Raw genomic sequence first — 17,021 nt, 5'->3', positions numbered from 1 at the left:
AATACAGAACTATACATACACACACAACACGCATGCACTCAAAATGTAGCTTGTACGTTGTAAGGTTGTAATATTGTACAAAGGCGTATGAAGACGTACAAAGCCTTGCAGCATAGCTCAATCCAATACCTTATATAAACCTGCAGCCAATTCTTCACAAAGCAAGCGGTCAGGATTTTTAGATTTAAGCCCATTGAATTAACAGGTGGTGTATTAATACTGAAGAAACAAACACAAGCTAAAAGTTATTGTCATTAGTTGTGTGTTAAACACTGAGAATTGTTGTAATGTTCATAACTTCTTGTGCAATGGGTCCATTAAAGTCAATGACGAATGCTTTACCCTTGCCAGTTTTGTAAAGAATTGAAAGTGGCAGGGTGGGTCAAGTGGTTGAAAACAAGATGTGATGGTAGACTTTATACATCGAGTACAGGAGCAAAGAGGGCATTATGAACTGCTGCGGTCACATTGTCCTGGATGCAAGACTAAAGAAAGATATGAAAGCTCTGGAGGGGATGCAGACACTTCCAGGGATGGATGGTTCAGTCCTGTGGAGGTGTTGGACAAGTTGGGATTGTTCTCCCTGGAAGAGAGGAGTTTGTGAGGTTCGGATGGAGCTATTTAAGACCATGGAAGGTTCGGACAGAGGAGATTTGTAGACACTTGCATGTTTAAAGTCAGAATTGTTCTTACATGTAGCTTGTATGGATTTGACAGTCCAAAAGACCTCTTAACCATTCTACAATAAACAATTGCACTTCACAGCCCTGAGAAAGGCTGAGGAGCACAGGATCTAAATCAAGGAGTGATATTTATCCTTGACATAATCAGCTTGGATTGTTACTGCGTTTCCAATACAAATTATTGATGTCAATTTTTCCATGGACCAGTTTGAGGATTAATTAATGATTCTTTGTGCAATTTGCAGAAGGTGAATGTGTTGGTTTCATTAAAACAGTGGAAATTATGCTAATCATGGAAATAACTTTTTACATAAAGGTATTGAGTTCAAGGAGTAAACGAAAGATGGATACACATGTCAAACTGTCCGTTAGACTTTCATAAAGTACAGACATTGACAAGTTAGTCAGATGGGGGGAGTTGCACTGTAAAACAATATATATATATATATATATATATATATATATATATGTGTGTGTGTGTATATGTATATATATATATATGTGTGTATATATATATATATATATATGTATATATATATATATATATATATATATATATGTGTGTGTATATATGTATATATATATGTATATATATATATATATATATATATATATATATATATATATATATATGTATGTATATATATATATATATATATGTATGTATATATATGTGTATATATATATATATGTATATATATATTCAATGCTGGCCAGGAAATGGATCAAGTAGGTCAGACATCCAATGGTCGGATAACATCGTGTTGTCCTGCAGATTACCATTCACAAATCACGCCTGAAATGAACCCACTATCAACTCCATCTGCACTTCATGCTGCCTCGGAAAAGCAGCCAATATAATCAAAGCCTTGTCGCACCCTTCTTCTACCTAAACAATAACACATCATGATTGAATGGTGGAGTGGACTTGATGGGCTGAATGGCCTAATTATTTCATTAGAAAAAAATAATCCAGTAGACTGAGATCTATGGAGCGTCATCAGGTGAGAGTATGGAGGGTTGTAGATCAGTGGGAAAAAGGGGGCTTGAGGAGAAATCTGTTGTAATTCAACTGAGGAAGAACGGCACAAACAACTGATCAGCCCATGACATTTCTTGGCCTTCACATTTCCTCTGCCGTCTAGAGCAACTTCAAGGCAAATCAAATCATAACCCAAATCCACATCAAGGAACCTAGAAACAGGAAAAGGCTCTTGAGATGTCAATGATTTGTGCCAGGACATGTACTTGCATTTATTCCATATCCACTGATACCTTTGGTTAACAAGAAGCAATCAACGTTGGGTACAAAACCTATAACCTCATAATTTATTATTAATCTGCAGAACACGTTAGTCTACTGTTCTGTTCAGATGGTATGGAGGGACAGTAGATCTCATGAGAGAATTCAAAGGGGAAATGGATAAGTGCTGGAAAGGAAAGTTGAATATAAAGCTCGAGGAGAGGATGGGGACGTCTGTACCCCTTTTGAACGGTCCTTCCATAAGCTATGAAACTGTCCCAATTCTCCAACCTACTTCATTGTGGACTTTAGACTTCTCCCCTGATACTGTTGTGCCACAATGCTGAGAGCTATATTCTGCACTCTGTATGTTTCTTTCCGTTCCTCCTTGGGGTGGCACAGTGGTAGAGCTGTTGCCTTACAACGCCAAAGACCTGGGTTCAATCCTGATTACGGGCACTGTCTGTAAGGAGTTTGTACAATCTCCCTGTGATCGCGTGAAGTTTCTCCGGGTGCTCTGGTTTCCTCCCACACTCCAAGAGATACGAGTTTGTAGGTTAATTGGCTTCGGTATACTTGCCCCTAGTGTGTAGGATGGTGATAGTGTATGGGGAACGTTGGTCAGCACGGACTCGGTGGGCTGAAGGGCCTGTTTCCACGTTGTATCTCTAAAATCTATTGTATTTGAGTTTGGCTTGATTGTATTAATGTAACATATCAAATCTGTTTACATAGCATGCACAACAAAGCTTTTCACTGTAGTTTGTGACAATAAACCTGCACATTTGTGGGAATAGTGGGATTGCCCATGCAAAGAGCTAACTCCCAAATTAAATTTACATTTATTATTGTCACATGTACTGACGTCCAGTGAATAGCGTTTGTTTTGTATGTTACCAAAATAAATCATACTGTATATAAATATACATTACTCCCAATCAAGCTGGATGGACTGAGGGACAACTTTAGAGATACAGCGCAGAAAAAAGGTCCATTCGTCCGTTCCGATCAACAATCACCCCATACTATTCTACACATTAGGGACAATTTACAATTTTACCCGAAGGCAATTGACCTACAAACCTGCACGTATTTGGGATGTGGAAGGAAACTAGAGCACCCGGAGAAAGCCCACGAGGTCACAGGGAGAACGTACAGATTCGGTACAGGCAGCACCCATGGTCAGGACCAAACCTGGGTCTCTGGCGCTGTAAAGCAGCTGCTCTACCGCTGCGCCACTGACATCTTTTTGTGATTTAGCGACATTTTTTCCCATTCACTGATGTGAGGCAAATATTTTATATTCCCCCGAGAAAGGCCAGGCTTTTATTTTTAGACTGTCCTTGGATCCAGCCTGCAGAAGCATGTTCCCCCCATCCGTCTTGCACATTATTAACAAAAAGAATGTCTGTGCTACAGATACGCCACCGCTTTAAGCATCCGCTCCTCTCCGCCACGCAGCTATTGATTATTTACCAGCTTCTGCAACTTCCCTGCAGCGTGGCAGGCAGTGATAAATCCTCACCACAATGAAGCAGAGGGAATAATAAGTAATAAAGCAATGCACCGCGCTAGTGTTTTAATTCAGAATCTGCTGCTCTCCATGTGTGAACATCTAAAGATTTAAATTAGACACTGCTAACATTCGCTGGGCAGGGTTAGACTGCTATTTCTCGGTATTAATGCTGTTTGGGAGACTGTTAAATTGATTACATTGGGAATGTGCATTATAACAGTGTATTTTTTAACAAGTTGTTAAGGACAAACTGACTAGTCCAGTCCTGAGAGTCTATATCAGCACAAACATTGTGGGCCCAAGGGCCGGCTCTTGTAGTTTTATATCATATTGTCCATACTGTTACACCCAGAATCTTTCATTTTCATATAGAAGTCAGCAGTTCACTGTCATCTGATTTCCTGTTGGTAGAAGTCCCCATTTAAGACAGGCTTCCCAACAGATGGGAGGACTATTGCATCTTTCTCCTAGCTACATGAAGTGATGGAAACCAAGGCTATTCACCCTTCTCGGCAGCTTAGATTCGATAGGCCTGTGGTGATTTTGAAGGGTTAAATTTTGTACCATAAAGTCTTCCGAGTCTTACAGTGCGGAAACAGGCCCTTCGGCCCAACACCGCCTTGCTGATCACAATGCCTCATCGAAGACCCATTTGCCCACATTAGGCCCATATCTCACTAAATCATTCCTATTTATGTGCCTGTCCAAGTGCCCTTTAAATGTTGTTATACTACCTGCCTCATTCATCTACCTCCTGTGGCAGCTCGTTCCATACACCCACCTGTGTGAAAACTGTGTGAAAAAGTCAAGCCTCACTGACCTGTCATTTTACCCCCAACTTTGACGTGCTAAACTGAAGACACGTGGAACTGCAGGTGAAGGTCTACTAACAAAAACCAAGTGTTGGAGTAACTCAGCGAGTCAGGCAGCATCTTTGGAGAACGTAGATAGGTGACGTTTCGGGTCGAGACCCTTCTTTAGACCCCACAGACAAACCCCTCCTCACCTGTATCCACCTATCATTCGCCAGGCTTTTCCTCTCACCCCCACCTCTCTTCCAGCTTTCTCCCCACTACCACAATCGGTCTGAAGAGGGGTCCCGTCTTGAAACGTCCCCTACCATGTTCTCAAGGGATGCTGCCTGACCCACTGAGTTACTCCGACATGCTGTGTCTAGAATAAATGGCCTTGTTCTAACCAGCAAAGCCTACGAGCTAACAGCACGGCATGCCATTGCTGGAGAGCGTTTGCCTGGGTACACTTCAAATAAGGCAAGCAGATGGGAAACGAGTGAAGTGTTGCTCTGTGTGCAGTAGATCTCAGCGAGCTCACCCACTTGGTATTCAGCCCACAACGCTGCCTGCACACTGCAATGAGGCTGAGAGTATGCAGTGCGCCATCGAGAGTCATCGGCAGGGACAATGCTGCAAACAAGGTGGGGACGGCTGCTGTGTGTGAACGCTCGCAGACAAAGCTTGATCATTCCTCTGGCCCTTGCGGCTGCTGCTGCTGCTGCTGCTGCTGCTGCTGCTGGTCATGCAATCAGCAGCCTGCACAGTTACAGGGTATGACTGCCCCTGGTACTCATGCCCTGCATCACACCGACTGGAATACTCCAAACAGATGTTTCAAGGGGACAGCTGGGAATTAACTTTAAGGCAGAGATTTAAAGGAGAACTGATTACCGGGGGAGTTGCTGTTTTACAGAATCCCAGGAAAGGTTATATGAAGATAGTCACAAAAAGATGCAGTAAGTCAGCGGGGCAGGCAGCATCCCCGGAGAAAAGAAATAGGTGAAGTTAGGGGTCGAGACCCTTCTTCGGACCAACAGCTTAAACCAGCATCTGCAGTTCCTTCCTACACAAAGGTTACAGGATGTGATCTTGACCTGCTCATACGGTGAAAGCCTAAGGGCAGGTGATGCAAAATGATACCATTTATTAAAATGCATAACAGCCAGGGCACTGTATAAAGGGGGACGAGCACAAGACTACAGGCACCTCATACTTCAGCCACAAAAAGCAATGAATGCCAACTCAGTTGTTCTGTCTACAGCTGGGACTGCTGGCTTTATGTTAACCAAAGGTACACAGGGCAAAGATTCAGTCACAGATGAGGCACTGCTTCATTGAATGAGCAGACAATCTCTATTCTCTCCCTACCACTCTGTGTTATGTTCCAGGGGCAATTTGGCTTTGGCACAGCGGTGACATTCAGCTACAATTTGTAAGTCTCTTGAAGGCTGTTGCTTTAAATTGTCCAAGTCCACGAGATTACATTCACTGCACCCCCCCCTCCCGCCTAAAATAAAACATTACAAACGTGATACTTGCAGAAAGTGCACAAGAAATCAGTATTAATACAGATTGTCTCTCCAGCAAAACTCAAGGGGAACACACTAGCAGCCTCAAGTCTTTTCCACATGATGAATGGTGTGCCAGTGCTTGCAGTGGTTTATGTCCTTTGGTGGTGAAAGCTGATTGATATTCCCACCTTATGCAGCAAACACTGATCCAAGCAAATTGCTCTTCCAGTCACAGAGCGAATGCTGAACACAGTCTGTTAGAAAATATATACACGCACAAACTGCACCGGGCATTGCTCTTGTAAAGCTGCACACCATCACTCATGTAAAATCTGAAGCAATAACTCAGGCAGGGGTGATTGTTGCAGGATTTAACGGGCAGATGCAATCTGTGCATTATTTGGCATGCGATTTTCAATCGATAGCAGCCCCCCCCCCCATTTCTTGTGAAGTTTGGCGTTGGAAGGCTTGATCTGAGATGAGTGAAGGGTTTGGGTTCTAGAGGGAATGTTTTATTCTTCCAGTTCACTTGGGTCTCAGTCCCTGACTCATCTTAACGCACTTTGCAGATTAAGAAAGGTGATCTTACACATCTGTGATTTATCTACCCTGTGCCTTTATATGAATCGTTTTAATCTGCGTAAACACAGAGTTGGAAAATGGATCGATGGGGAAGGGCAGGGGGACTCGTTGAGTATTTAATACTATCCATGTATTTAATACAGTCACCATCTCTAATCTACGCAATCCCAACCAGGATAAGCATGTAAATCATACCCCTTCACACCCACCATCTTCCCTGCCACTGCAATAGATACATCTGTTAAATGTTAATTGTTTTCATAAGTAAGAAAGAAATCCCTTAGCTACAGTACATGCTCTAAGCAAGCAGTTTATCTTGTCATGTTCCTCACATTCAAGTCAAATACTTTCACATTATCCATTACTTTCTATGTGCAACCTACACGCCAACATTGTATCTAGTCTAACCGCTGTGACTACTCCATTCTTCATCTAACACTGATGTCAATGGTTACTCCATTGCTTGAAGGAACATTTTTTCTCCCCAATAAGCAGCCATTTTACTTGAAATAAATGAAATAAGAAGCCATTTTAAACAGAGGTTGGTGTCCGGGTAGAGCCTGTCTTCTCCAGCACGGTGATCTTAGACCTTATTCGCAACATCGGCTGGTGGCTTCTCTGACTGTGTCTCCAGGAGGCTTCTCTCAGCTGCAGCCAGATCCAGTCACACAATCAGAGGGAAACAAAGCACACAGATCATGGTGAACAGGGCGGGCACACTGAACATGGAGCCCGGTGAATAAAGTCTTACACTCCCTTCCCCACCTCCCTCAAGAGTCCACCGCACATCCAAACAGTGACAACGATGCAGTCTGAGCCAACCTTCGCCACCTTTGTTGAGTTTGTGATCCTAATGAAGAATTGCTGCTGACATTCCCCCATAAGCTGGGATACTATCCCATTGTGGATAATGAGCTTTGCCAAGGGCCTGATGTGCTGCAGTGCTGAGAACTATATCCTGCACTCGTTGCTCTATTTATCGTACTGGCATTTGATTGAGATTACTAGGCTACAAGTGTGTGATCTCTTTATGAACAAACAAGATCACCAATTCCCACCTCAGCAAGATTTTCACTCACTGAAAGTCAGGTCTAAACATGAAGTTCATGAGGGCAGAAAACAAACTGCTGGAAGAACTCAGCGGAACAGGCAGCATCGGAGAGAAATTGTGCCTATCTTTGGTGTAAACCAGCATCTGCAGTTCCTGCATACACAAGTACCTGCAGATGCTGGTTTATACCAAAGGTAGACACAAAGTGCTGGAGTAACTCAGTGGATCATACAGCATTCCTGGAGAAGAAGGATGGGTGACGTTTCGGGTCGGGCCCCTTCGTCAGACTCCGAAGAAGTCTCTAGCGAAGGATCCCGACCCAAAATGCCTCTCATCCTTTTTCTCCAAATAAGCTGCCTGACCCGCTGAGTTACTCCAGTGACATGTCTATCTTTGGACAAATACCATTTTGGGCAGTGGCGGACTGGGTCTAAAAATATGTTACCCGGAGACAAAGGGGGCCCTCCCACAACCTCAATGCTATAATTTAACAGGGGCCCAACTTGCCATCTCTTGCAACCACTTCATCAGGGGCCCACTTGCCATTGGGCAAGCTGTCACTCTGGCCAGTCCGCCCACTGATTTTGAGTTGTGTTCATCAGGCTGAAGAAAGGTCCTATCATAAAATGTGATTTGTCCATTTCCCTCCATTGCCGCTGCCCGACCCGATGAGTTTTCCAACAGTTTGTTTCTTGCTCACGATCCCTGCATCTGCTGTCTCTTGTGCCTCCAGGAGGCATTGGATATCGAGTGGGAAGTCAACAGCAACCTAACGGCAAGCAAGTCACAGCAGTGGGTTAGTCAGGGCTGCCTCGGGTCACAAATAACTTGGCATAGGAAGTCAAACCAACCAAATCAGAAAAATGAAGCATAATGTAAATGAGCTTGGAAATAAAATGAAAAAGAAAATGGACATGCAAAGAAAAATCCAGAACCTGAGGTGAACAGAGAGAGAAGGGAAGATCCAACAAAGGAGGAGAGACTCTTCACAGGTTGAATGAGGCACTCAGACGCTCCCTGTAAGCAGGCAGTAATTTCATTGTTACAGTGGTGACATTCATTTAGTTAGGCATTAATGGTGTGGGGGCAATGGACATTGAATAGCATCAACAGAGTTGAACTGGAGCTATGAGTAACACACAAAGGCACAGTGGCACAGCGGTAGAGTTCCTGCCTCCAGCGCCACAAACAATGGATCGATCCTGACTACGGGCGTTTGTCTGTATGGAGTTTGCAACTTCTCCCTATGACTGTGTGGGTTTGCTCCGATTTCTTCCCACATTCCAAAGACGTACAGGTTTGTTGTTTCATTGGCTCTGGTAAAATTGTGATTTATCCCTAGAGTGCTAGATGGCTGGTTGGCGCGGACTCGGTGGGCCGAAGGGCCTGTTTCCGCGCTGTACCTCTAAAGTCTAAAGGACTCTTAGACAGGTGTCTGAATAGAAAAGGTTTCGGGGGATACGAGGGATCAGCAAATGGGACTAGCTTTGATGTGGCACGGACAAGTTGGGCAGAAGGGCCTGTTTCTGTGCCGTATGCCTTGTTGAGCTGCAAACCTCTTCAAGGCTACTGACAGTGGATCCTTATTCAATATGTTTCCATTACCTTCATGTAAGTGGCACAAGATTGTGCTCCAAGATGGCGGCTGCCCACCAGCAGAGTTACTGAGATACCAGTTATTGGTGGTGATGTGGAGCAAGGAAGTCATATTGACATCAATGAAATTCTCAAGGGAAGTCTAAGGAGAGATTCTATGGTGCACAAAACCAAAGTAAGGGCAGTGCAGTGTTGCAGCTGGTAGAGCTGCTGCCTCATAGCGCCAGAGACCCGGGTTTGATCCTGATCTCGGCCGCTGTCTGTGTGGAGTTTGCACGTTCTTCACGACACTGCGTAGATTTCCTCCAGCAGCTCTAATTTCCTCCCACATCCTAAAGACGTGCAGGTTTTTGTAGGTTAATTGGCTTCTGTAAATTGCCCCTATTGTGTAAATAGTGGATGAGAAAGTGTCGAATAACATAGACCTAGTGTGGGTGGGTGATCGATGGTCGGCGTGGATTCGGTGTATCTGTTGCTATGCTGTATCTACTTTAAATTAAAATGAAAAGAAAGCAGGAATGAAGGGAACTAAAAGTGGAAAAAATGCAGCGTTTCCCGTTGCTTGAAAATATTGGCGATGTATTTTACAGGAGAGGCAGTAAACAGGCACTCACCTTGTGGCTCAGACATAGTCCCAGCTTCAACATTTTCCCCTTTCAGGTAAACTTGATTGAGGGTCCCTGCGGAGTTAAGGTGCAGACACCAACACAAATCTTAGCTTCAGATATCAATGATTTTTGAATGAATCAGTGAAGATCAGCAAGAAATAATTTACTTCCAAGAAATATACACAAACTGTTTATGGAAAGACAGGGTGGGTATAATTTGAGAGGGGAACATAATTTTTAAAAACTCAATGTCAGAACAACTCTTAAAAGTATGTGCATAGCAATCTGTGGGATGATTTGTGGAATGGTCTGGAACAGGAGACAAATCTTAGCACAAACATAATTCAGTTTAAAAAGATGTACATAAACACTTTTTAAAAAGGATATTGGGATGAGGATAGGTGATTGGGATATTTGTTATACTGATTGTATTGGGAAGGGTGATTATAGGGTGATGGGTTGTATATATGACTAAGATACTGTATAGTATATGAGAGTTTTTTTTTCTCTCTTTTTTTGTATGGCTTTGTAAATATTTGATTAGTGTATAAATGTAAATAATTTGGTGTACATATAGCTGCTGGTGTACATATTTTTTATTTTTTTTAAATTTCAAAATAGACTTTATTCAATTGATAAATATATACAATTCCTGAACCATTCAAACAAACAAAATTCATCCGACATTTTCGGAGACTATACAAATGTTTCCAGTAGCTGCTAAATGTGTATGATAATTACAAGCAGTTGAATAAGGGGTGGGATTTAATAAGCTTTAGCTTCTTCCTGCTCCTTTTCAGACACATACGATTTCATTTATTTATAGATATTGTTTATGCCACTTTATAAATATTCTTGTTTTGTTTTTTTGTACGCTGTTTCACACTTGCTTTTTATTCTTTTATTCTGTTCGAAATAAAGAATTAAATATAAAATAAAATGAAATAAAATTTAAAAAAAGATCCAATGAATGGAGCGATATGGATCATGTGCAGGCAGATGAGTTCCCTTTATCTCGGCTTCATGTTCGGCATGGAGATTGTGGGCAGAAGGGCCTGTTCCAGTGCTGTGCTGTGCTGTTCTATGTTCACAGCTTTAAGGTGAGAGGGGCAAAGTTTAAAGGGGATGTGTGGGGCAAGTATTTTCCTTAGAGGGTGCTGCGAGTGTGGAAGGTGCCGCCGGGTGTGACGGTGCAGGCAGACACGATGGTGGCATTTAAGAGACTTTAGGATCGACACGCGGATATGCAGGGATTGGAGGGAGATGAATCCTGTGCTGGCAGATAAGAGTTGGTCTTGACATCTGTAACGGGTATAGCTTGGATCCAATAGCAGCACAGAGTAGAAACACAGGAATGGGTACACCGTACTCACACAGAGGCTCAGGATTGAGCGAGGGTTCCGAAGAGGGGCAGGCAGGAGACGTAGTCGGGGTAGCGGAAGGTCCGGTAACCAGGAGATCCAACACACGATGCAAACAAACCAGCGAGGGACAGACAAAAGGAGAGTCGAAGCCAGGCAGGAAGTCGAGGAGCCGTTGCAGGGATTCACCAAACAGCCCAGGACAGAGGCAGACAGAAACCAGGAGGTACGGGACGAAGGCCATGGTCGGGGACAGAAGGCTGAGGTGATATCCGGGAAGACGACAGGACGGAATGGTCAGGGGCAGGCAGGTTCGAATCCGTGTAGTCAGTCGGGAAATCGCTGGAGAGTCTTGCATGAATGCTGAGAACAATCTGGCACTATGTGCACGGTGAGGAGAGTCTATATACCAGGTTAATAGGTGGTTAATCAGAGGCAACTGAGTGCAACAGGTGAGGAGAGTTGGGCTGATGAGAGGGGAGTGGCAGGCAGGCAGGTGAGGAGAAGGAGGGGCCGGTGGAAAAGTACTGGGAGGTGAAGTGGATGAGAATGAGGAGAGGGCAGACTGTGACAACATCAAGTTCGGCACAGACATTGTGAGGCCAAAGGGCCTGTTCTTGTGCGGTACAATTCTATAACACGGATCTGGATATCATCCAAATTTGGCTCTTTTCTCTTTGATAAAGGTTGCAATGCTGAGCCTAGTCCCTAGCTGAGGGTGAATTGCTTCGGACAGAGAGTTATGTCAATGGTCGTTTCAATGGGCAGATGGGTGCGGAGTTTGTATTGCCACTAGGGTCTGGGCCCGTGTGCGAGGATTCAGACTGAGGTGACAATGGTCACTCTGTGCCCATGGATTTCCTGCCTGCCTGCCTGGGCTGGTCATGGATAGGGCACGGCTTCCACAGCGACAGGGGACATGCTCAGGGACTGGAAACGAGGGGAGACACGTGCCAGGGGCACAGGCTGGAGGAGGGGGCGTAGAGAGAGAGAGAGGAGGGGGGAGAGAGAGAGAGGGAGGGAGGGGGGGAGAGAGAGAGGGAGAGAGGAGAGGAGAGAGAGAGAGAGAGAGAGAGAGAGAGAGGGAGAGAGGAGAGGGGGGAGAGAGAGAGAGAGAGGGGGGAGAGAGAGGGGGGGAGAGGGGAGAGAGAGAGAGGGGAGGGGAGAGAGGAGAGAGGGAGAGAGAGAGAGAGGAGAGGGAGAGAGGGGGAGAGAGAGAGAGGAGGGGGGGAGATAGAGGAGGGGGGAGATAGGGTGGGGGGGGGGGGGCGAGAGAGAGAGGAGGGGAGCGGGCGGCAGATCGCGTGGGGCGGCAGCCTCCCCACCAGGTGCCAGGCCCGAGCGAGGCAGCGACTGGTGTGGACCCGAGCGAGGCTCGGAGCGATCTGAGGACGGTCAAAAGCAGCGGAGGGTCGGGAAGTGAAAGTTAAGAAGACAAGAGGTACAGAAGACAGAACAGGGGTAACATCACTCGTAGCGCGAGCAGAGGCACGCAGTCTGGTCCATTGTGATGTCATCAGTGAGACCATCTCGTTTATTTTCTAAATTATTTGAGATTCGTGAACATTTATCATAAATAACTCGAGAAATAACGCATGAAATTTTCATATAAGGCAATTTTTGATTTCACGGGATAAATCTCTACCGGAATATGTAAAAATGTTACCGTTAGCGCATCGTTTCTTCGAGTAGATGTGATCACACACAAACAAATAAATACACACACACACACACACATCCACATCCAAGATCAGAGTTTTATAGGTATAAGGATGGGGAGAAAGCAGGAACGGTGTACTGATTTTGAATGATCAGCCATGATTATATTGAATGGCGGTGTTGGCTGGAAGGGCCAAATTGCCGACTCCTGCACCTATTTTCTATGTGTCGATAGTTAAATGAAACAGCGGCGCAGCTGGAAGAGCTGATGCCTCAGAGCGCCAGTGACCCGGGTTCGTTCCTAAACTGTCTGTGCGGTGTTTGCGTTTCCTCCGGATGCTCCAGTTTCCTCCCACATTTCTAAGATGTGCAGGTTTGTAGGTTACTTGGCCCTCTGTAAATTGTCCATGACTCGATGGTCGTTGTGGACGGAGAGGAGAGGGAGCGCGCAGTCTGGCCGACTGGGCCTTCAAGGTCGGCTGCGGGAGGCGTCCCCGGACACAGAGGCGGATGAATGCGGAGAGGGATGCCAGTTCACAGGCCGATCCACTCATCCAAGGAAGGCGATGGCTGGAAGCCCGCAGCAGCCTGGGGCTTGCCAGGATGGGGCTTGCCACTGGAATTTGAAAATGCCGGCAAAAACCTGGCGGTGCCTGCGAACGGGATCAGTAGACTATTTCTGTACACTTGCGGATGTTGGGGGAGTCCAGAACCGGGGGCCACAGTTTAAGAATAAAAGGTAAGCCATTTAGAACGGAAACACTTTTTCTCACAGATAGTGGTGAGTCTGTGGAATTCTCTGCCTCAGAGGGCGGTGGAGGCCGGTTCTCTGGATACTTTCAAGAGAGAGCTTGATAGGGCTCTTAAAGATAGCGGAGTTGGGGGACATGGGGAGAAGGCAGGAACTGGGTACTGATTGGGGATGATCAGCCATGATCACATTGAATGGCGGTGCTGGCTCGAAGGGCCGAATGGCCTACTGCTGCACCTATTGTCTATTGTATGGCAATGCTCTACTGGACTGTATGTAAGGAAAGAATTTCACCGTGCGTTTGCACAAGTGACAATAAAGCTCTATTGAAACCACTGAACTCGATGGGCTGAAGCGCCTGTTTCCAGGCTGTATCTGCAAGCTAAACTGCACTAACGTAGATGGAAAGGTTCTTGAGCAGCTGAAACATCAGCATTGCTCAACTGGGAGCAGGAAATAGGGTAACTGTGAATCTACTATACCTTGCATTTTAAAGCACAGTTGCTTCTTCTGATAGGCAATGTAGCTGGAGATGGCACCCACCAAAGCTGCCGCCACCGCACTGACAATCCCTGCGATTGTTGTATCAGGCAGAGCAACTACAAGAGGAAAGAAAACAGTGAAGGAGAATCAACGTCCCGACACACGAGTAACGATGCTAACGTCACGTGTGGTGAAAACTGCCCAATGCATCACCGGTTCCTCGCTCCCCTCCATTGAGTCTGTCCAGAGCAAGCGTTGTCTGCGGAGGGCGCTCAGCATCGTCAAGGACTGCTCTCACCCCAACCATGAACTGTTTACCCGCTCGGGAGGGTCTCTCCGTTGCCGGTCCAGCAGGTTCAGGAACAGCTTCTTCCCTGCGGCTGTTACACAACTTAACTCTGCACCTTGGTGATTGCCAGTCACCCCCCCCCCCCCCCTCCCAGACACTCCTTCCCCCAGAAAAACTGCACTGCTCCTAATGTACGTACATATATATATTTTGCTGTTCCATTATTCTATGTTCGCTCTTCTGGGTGAGATGCTAACTGCATTTCGTTGTCTCTGTACTGTACACTGCACGATGACAATTTCACTGCACATCTCGTATGTGTATGTGACGAATAAACTTGACTTGACTTGACTAAAGATTGAATCTGAATCTGAATCTGAATCTGTGTTTTCCAAAAACACAGTCCCGGTCCAGCACCCATATTCCGACATCCTTGGTTCCAGAGTCTTTCAGGATTATCCATTGTGTTACACCACTAGAGGTCCAACGGCACCAGAACGGTCCGCCCAGGCCACCAGGGAGTCGGGATACCGGTCCACAAATCCGGCTATGGGGCCGGGCTGGAGTTCCAGAGCCCCGGCCACAGGGGACATATTCCACCCGCCTATGGGCCGCGGAAGTGCCAATGAGGTTGAGATCGGCTGCTGCACCCATCCTCGGCACCATGTTTTCGGGGTGACTTCCCCTATCATATGCCGGGTTTGTCCTGCCCCCACCTCTTTTCCAGCCTTCTCTCCCCCATTACAATCAGTCTGAAGAAGGGTCCCAACCCAAACTGTCACCTTTCCATGTCCTCCAGAGATGCTGCCTGACCTGCTGAGTTACTTCAGTACTTTGTAGTCTATGCACGATTCCAGTATCTGCATTTACTTTTGACATATGGCCATGGAGTCATACAGCATGGAAACAGGCCCTTCGGCCCAACTTGCCCATGCTGACCTAGATGCCCCTTCTATGTCTGTCTCAATCTGTCACATTTGGCCTGTTTCCCTCTAAACCTTTTCTCTCCACGTACCTGGCTAAATGACTTTTGAATGTTGTTGCGTCACTTGCCCCAATTACCCCCTCCACCAGTGCCGTCCATATAACCACCAAGCTCCAGGTGAAAACGTTACCCCTCTGGTTCATTTCCCTCTCACCTTAAACCTATGTCCTCTGGTTCTTGATTCCCTTACTCCGGGTAAATGACTCCGTGTATCTAATCTGTCTATTCCCCTCATATACACCTCGACAAGCTCACCCCTCATCCTTCTGCACTCCAAGGAATAAAATCCTAGCCTCCCTGCCCTCTCTCTGTAGCTCAGGCCCTCTAGTCCCGGCCACCCATGTACTGAAGTACATTGTCCCGATCCTCTCCTAACTCATCTATCAACCATCAATGCATTGAATTGAAAATCCATGTCATCGCTTCCCAGCTCCATTTCTCTGGAATGTCTTCCATTCCCATTTTCTAGCATGCGTCATCCTATTGACTTTAGAGCTCCATTCTGGATCAGGAGCAGCTTCTTCCCATCATCCATGAGGCTATTGAACAGTACAAACACCAAGCACACTTTGAACTGCGAACTATCTTGGTTGCACAGTGTGGATGGAGTCAATTGAAGGGTTGGTTTGTGTGATGGTCCACGATTCTCTGCAACTTCTCGTGGTGTTGGGTGGAACGGTTCTAAGGTTTAGTTAACTGCGCTGTGGCAGGCTGGCAAATTAGTAGCAGCTAATTCACAGGTTCAACGGCCGCATGAGAACTCTTACCGTCTTTCTGGTCATCAGGAGGCAGAGGGTCATCTGGAATACAAGAGAAGAAGTTATTTTCACTGCAGAAGACCCGGCTGGGCTGCCGACTGTACAGGGAGCCTCCAAGCCGGCCCATGCTCTCACCCCCCCCCCCCCCCCCCCCCCCTCCCCCCCCCCCCCCCCCCCCCCCCCCCCCCCCCCCAAAGACCAGAGACCAGAGACCAGAGAGGAGAGAGCTGACGGCAGTGGACATGAGGAGCAAGGCCGGTTGGAGATGAGTTGGGGTTTTGCCTTCACGCACCCTCATGGTCGGCTGCAGGAGATGCCGCACGGTCACTAAGGTGGTCGGGCGAGGATTGGGGCGAGGATCGGGACGAGGATCGGGAAGAGAGCGATGGCTGGAAACCCAGCATCCTGGGGCCCGCCTGGATCGGGCTCCGCTCCGTAAGACCTAGAGCCCACGCACCCGACCGGACTTTGGAAATGGCGCCAAACCTGGTGCCTCTTTCACGCTGTTTAAGAGGGAACTGCAGATGCTGGAGAATCGAAGGTTACACAAAAAGGCTGGAGAAACTCAGCGGGTGCAGCAGCATCTATGGAGCGAAGGAAATAGGCAACGTTTCGGGCCGAAACCCTTCTTCAGACTGATCGGGGGTGGGGGTGGGTGGGGACAAGAAAGGGAAAAGGAGGAGTAGCCAGAAGGCTGGAGGGTGGGAGGAGACAGCAGGGGAGCTGAGGAAGGGGAGGAGACAGCAAGGACTAACAAAATTGGGAGAATTCGATGTTCATGCCCCCGGGGTGCAGACTCCCCAAACGGAATATGAGGTGCTGTTCCTCCAATTTCCGGTGCTGCTCGCTGTGGCCATGGAGGAGACCCAGGACAGAGAGGTCGGAGGCGGAGTGGGAGGGGGAGTTGAAGTGCTGAGCCACCGGGAGGTCAGCTTGGTTATTTCACGCTGTCTGCTTAGCACGCAGCCAAAACCTTTCACTGTACCTCGGTACACATGACAATAAACTAAAGTGAAACCCAGTGGACTATTTTTGTAACAATTTGCTAATCGGAGATCATACTTACGTATGGCAATACTGAGCTGGGTGCAAAAAAAATCAATGCATGTTTGCACATGTGACATTGACCCTCAAGACGAATGAAATGGGGC

The 17,021-nt window shown here is 46.6% G+C and overlaps 1 protein-coding gene across 3 annotated transcripts in view; it reads right to left on the bottom strand.

Annotated features, from left to right (window-relative positions):
• Window positions 1-1,392: 1,392 nt before the first annotated feature.
• Window positions 1,393-17,021, bottom strand: part of cd99l2 (CD99 molecule-like 2) — a 154,502-nt gene continuing 138,873 nt past the window's right edge. For all 3 annotated transcript variants that reach the window (XM_055644030.1, XM_055644029.1, XM_055644031.1), the window contains 4 exons: window positions 15,880-15,912; window positions 13,838-13,954; window positions 9,591-9,656; window positions 1,393-6,977 (listed from right to left, as the gene is read on the bottom strand). In XM_055644030.1, coding sequence (XP_055500005.1) covers window positions 6,913-6,977; window positions 9,591-9,656; window positions 13,838-13,954; window positions 15,880-15,912 — 281 coding nt within the window. In that variant the 3' untranslated portion in view covers window positions 1,393-6,912. The remainder of the gene's footprint in view (window positions 6,978-9,590; window positions 9,657-13,837; window positions 13,955-15,879; window positions 15,913-17,021) is intronic.

The sequence above is a fragment of the Leucoraja erinacea genome, chromosome 12 (assembly GCF_028641065.1).
Source record: "Leucoraja erinacea ecotype New England chromosome 12, Leri_hhj_1, whole genome shotgun sequence".
NCBI classification, from domain to species: Eukaryota; Metazoa; Chordata; class Chondrichthyes; order Rajiformes; family Rajidae; genus Leucoraja; species Leucoraja erinaceus.
This window is presented reverse-complemented; position numbering and strand designations above follow the sequence as displayed.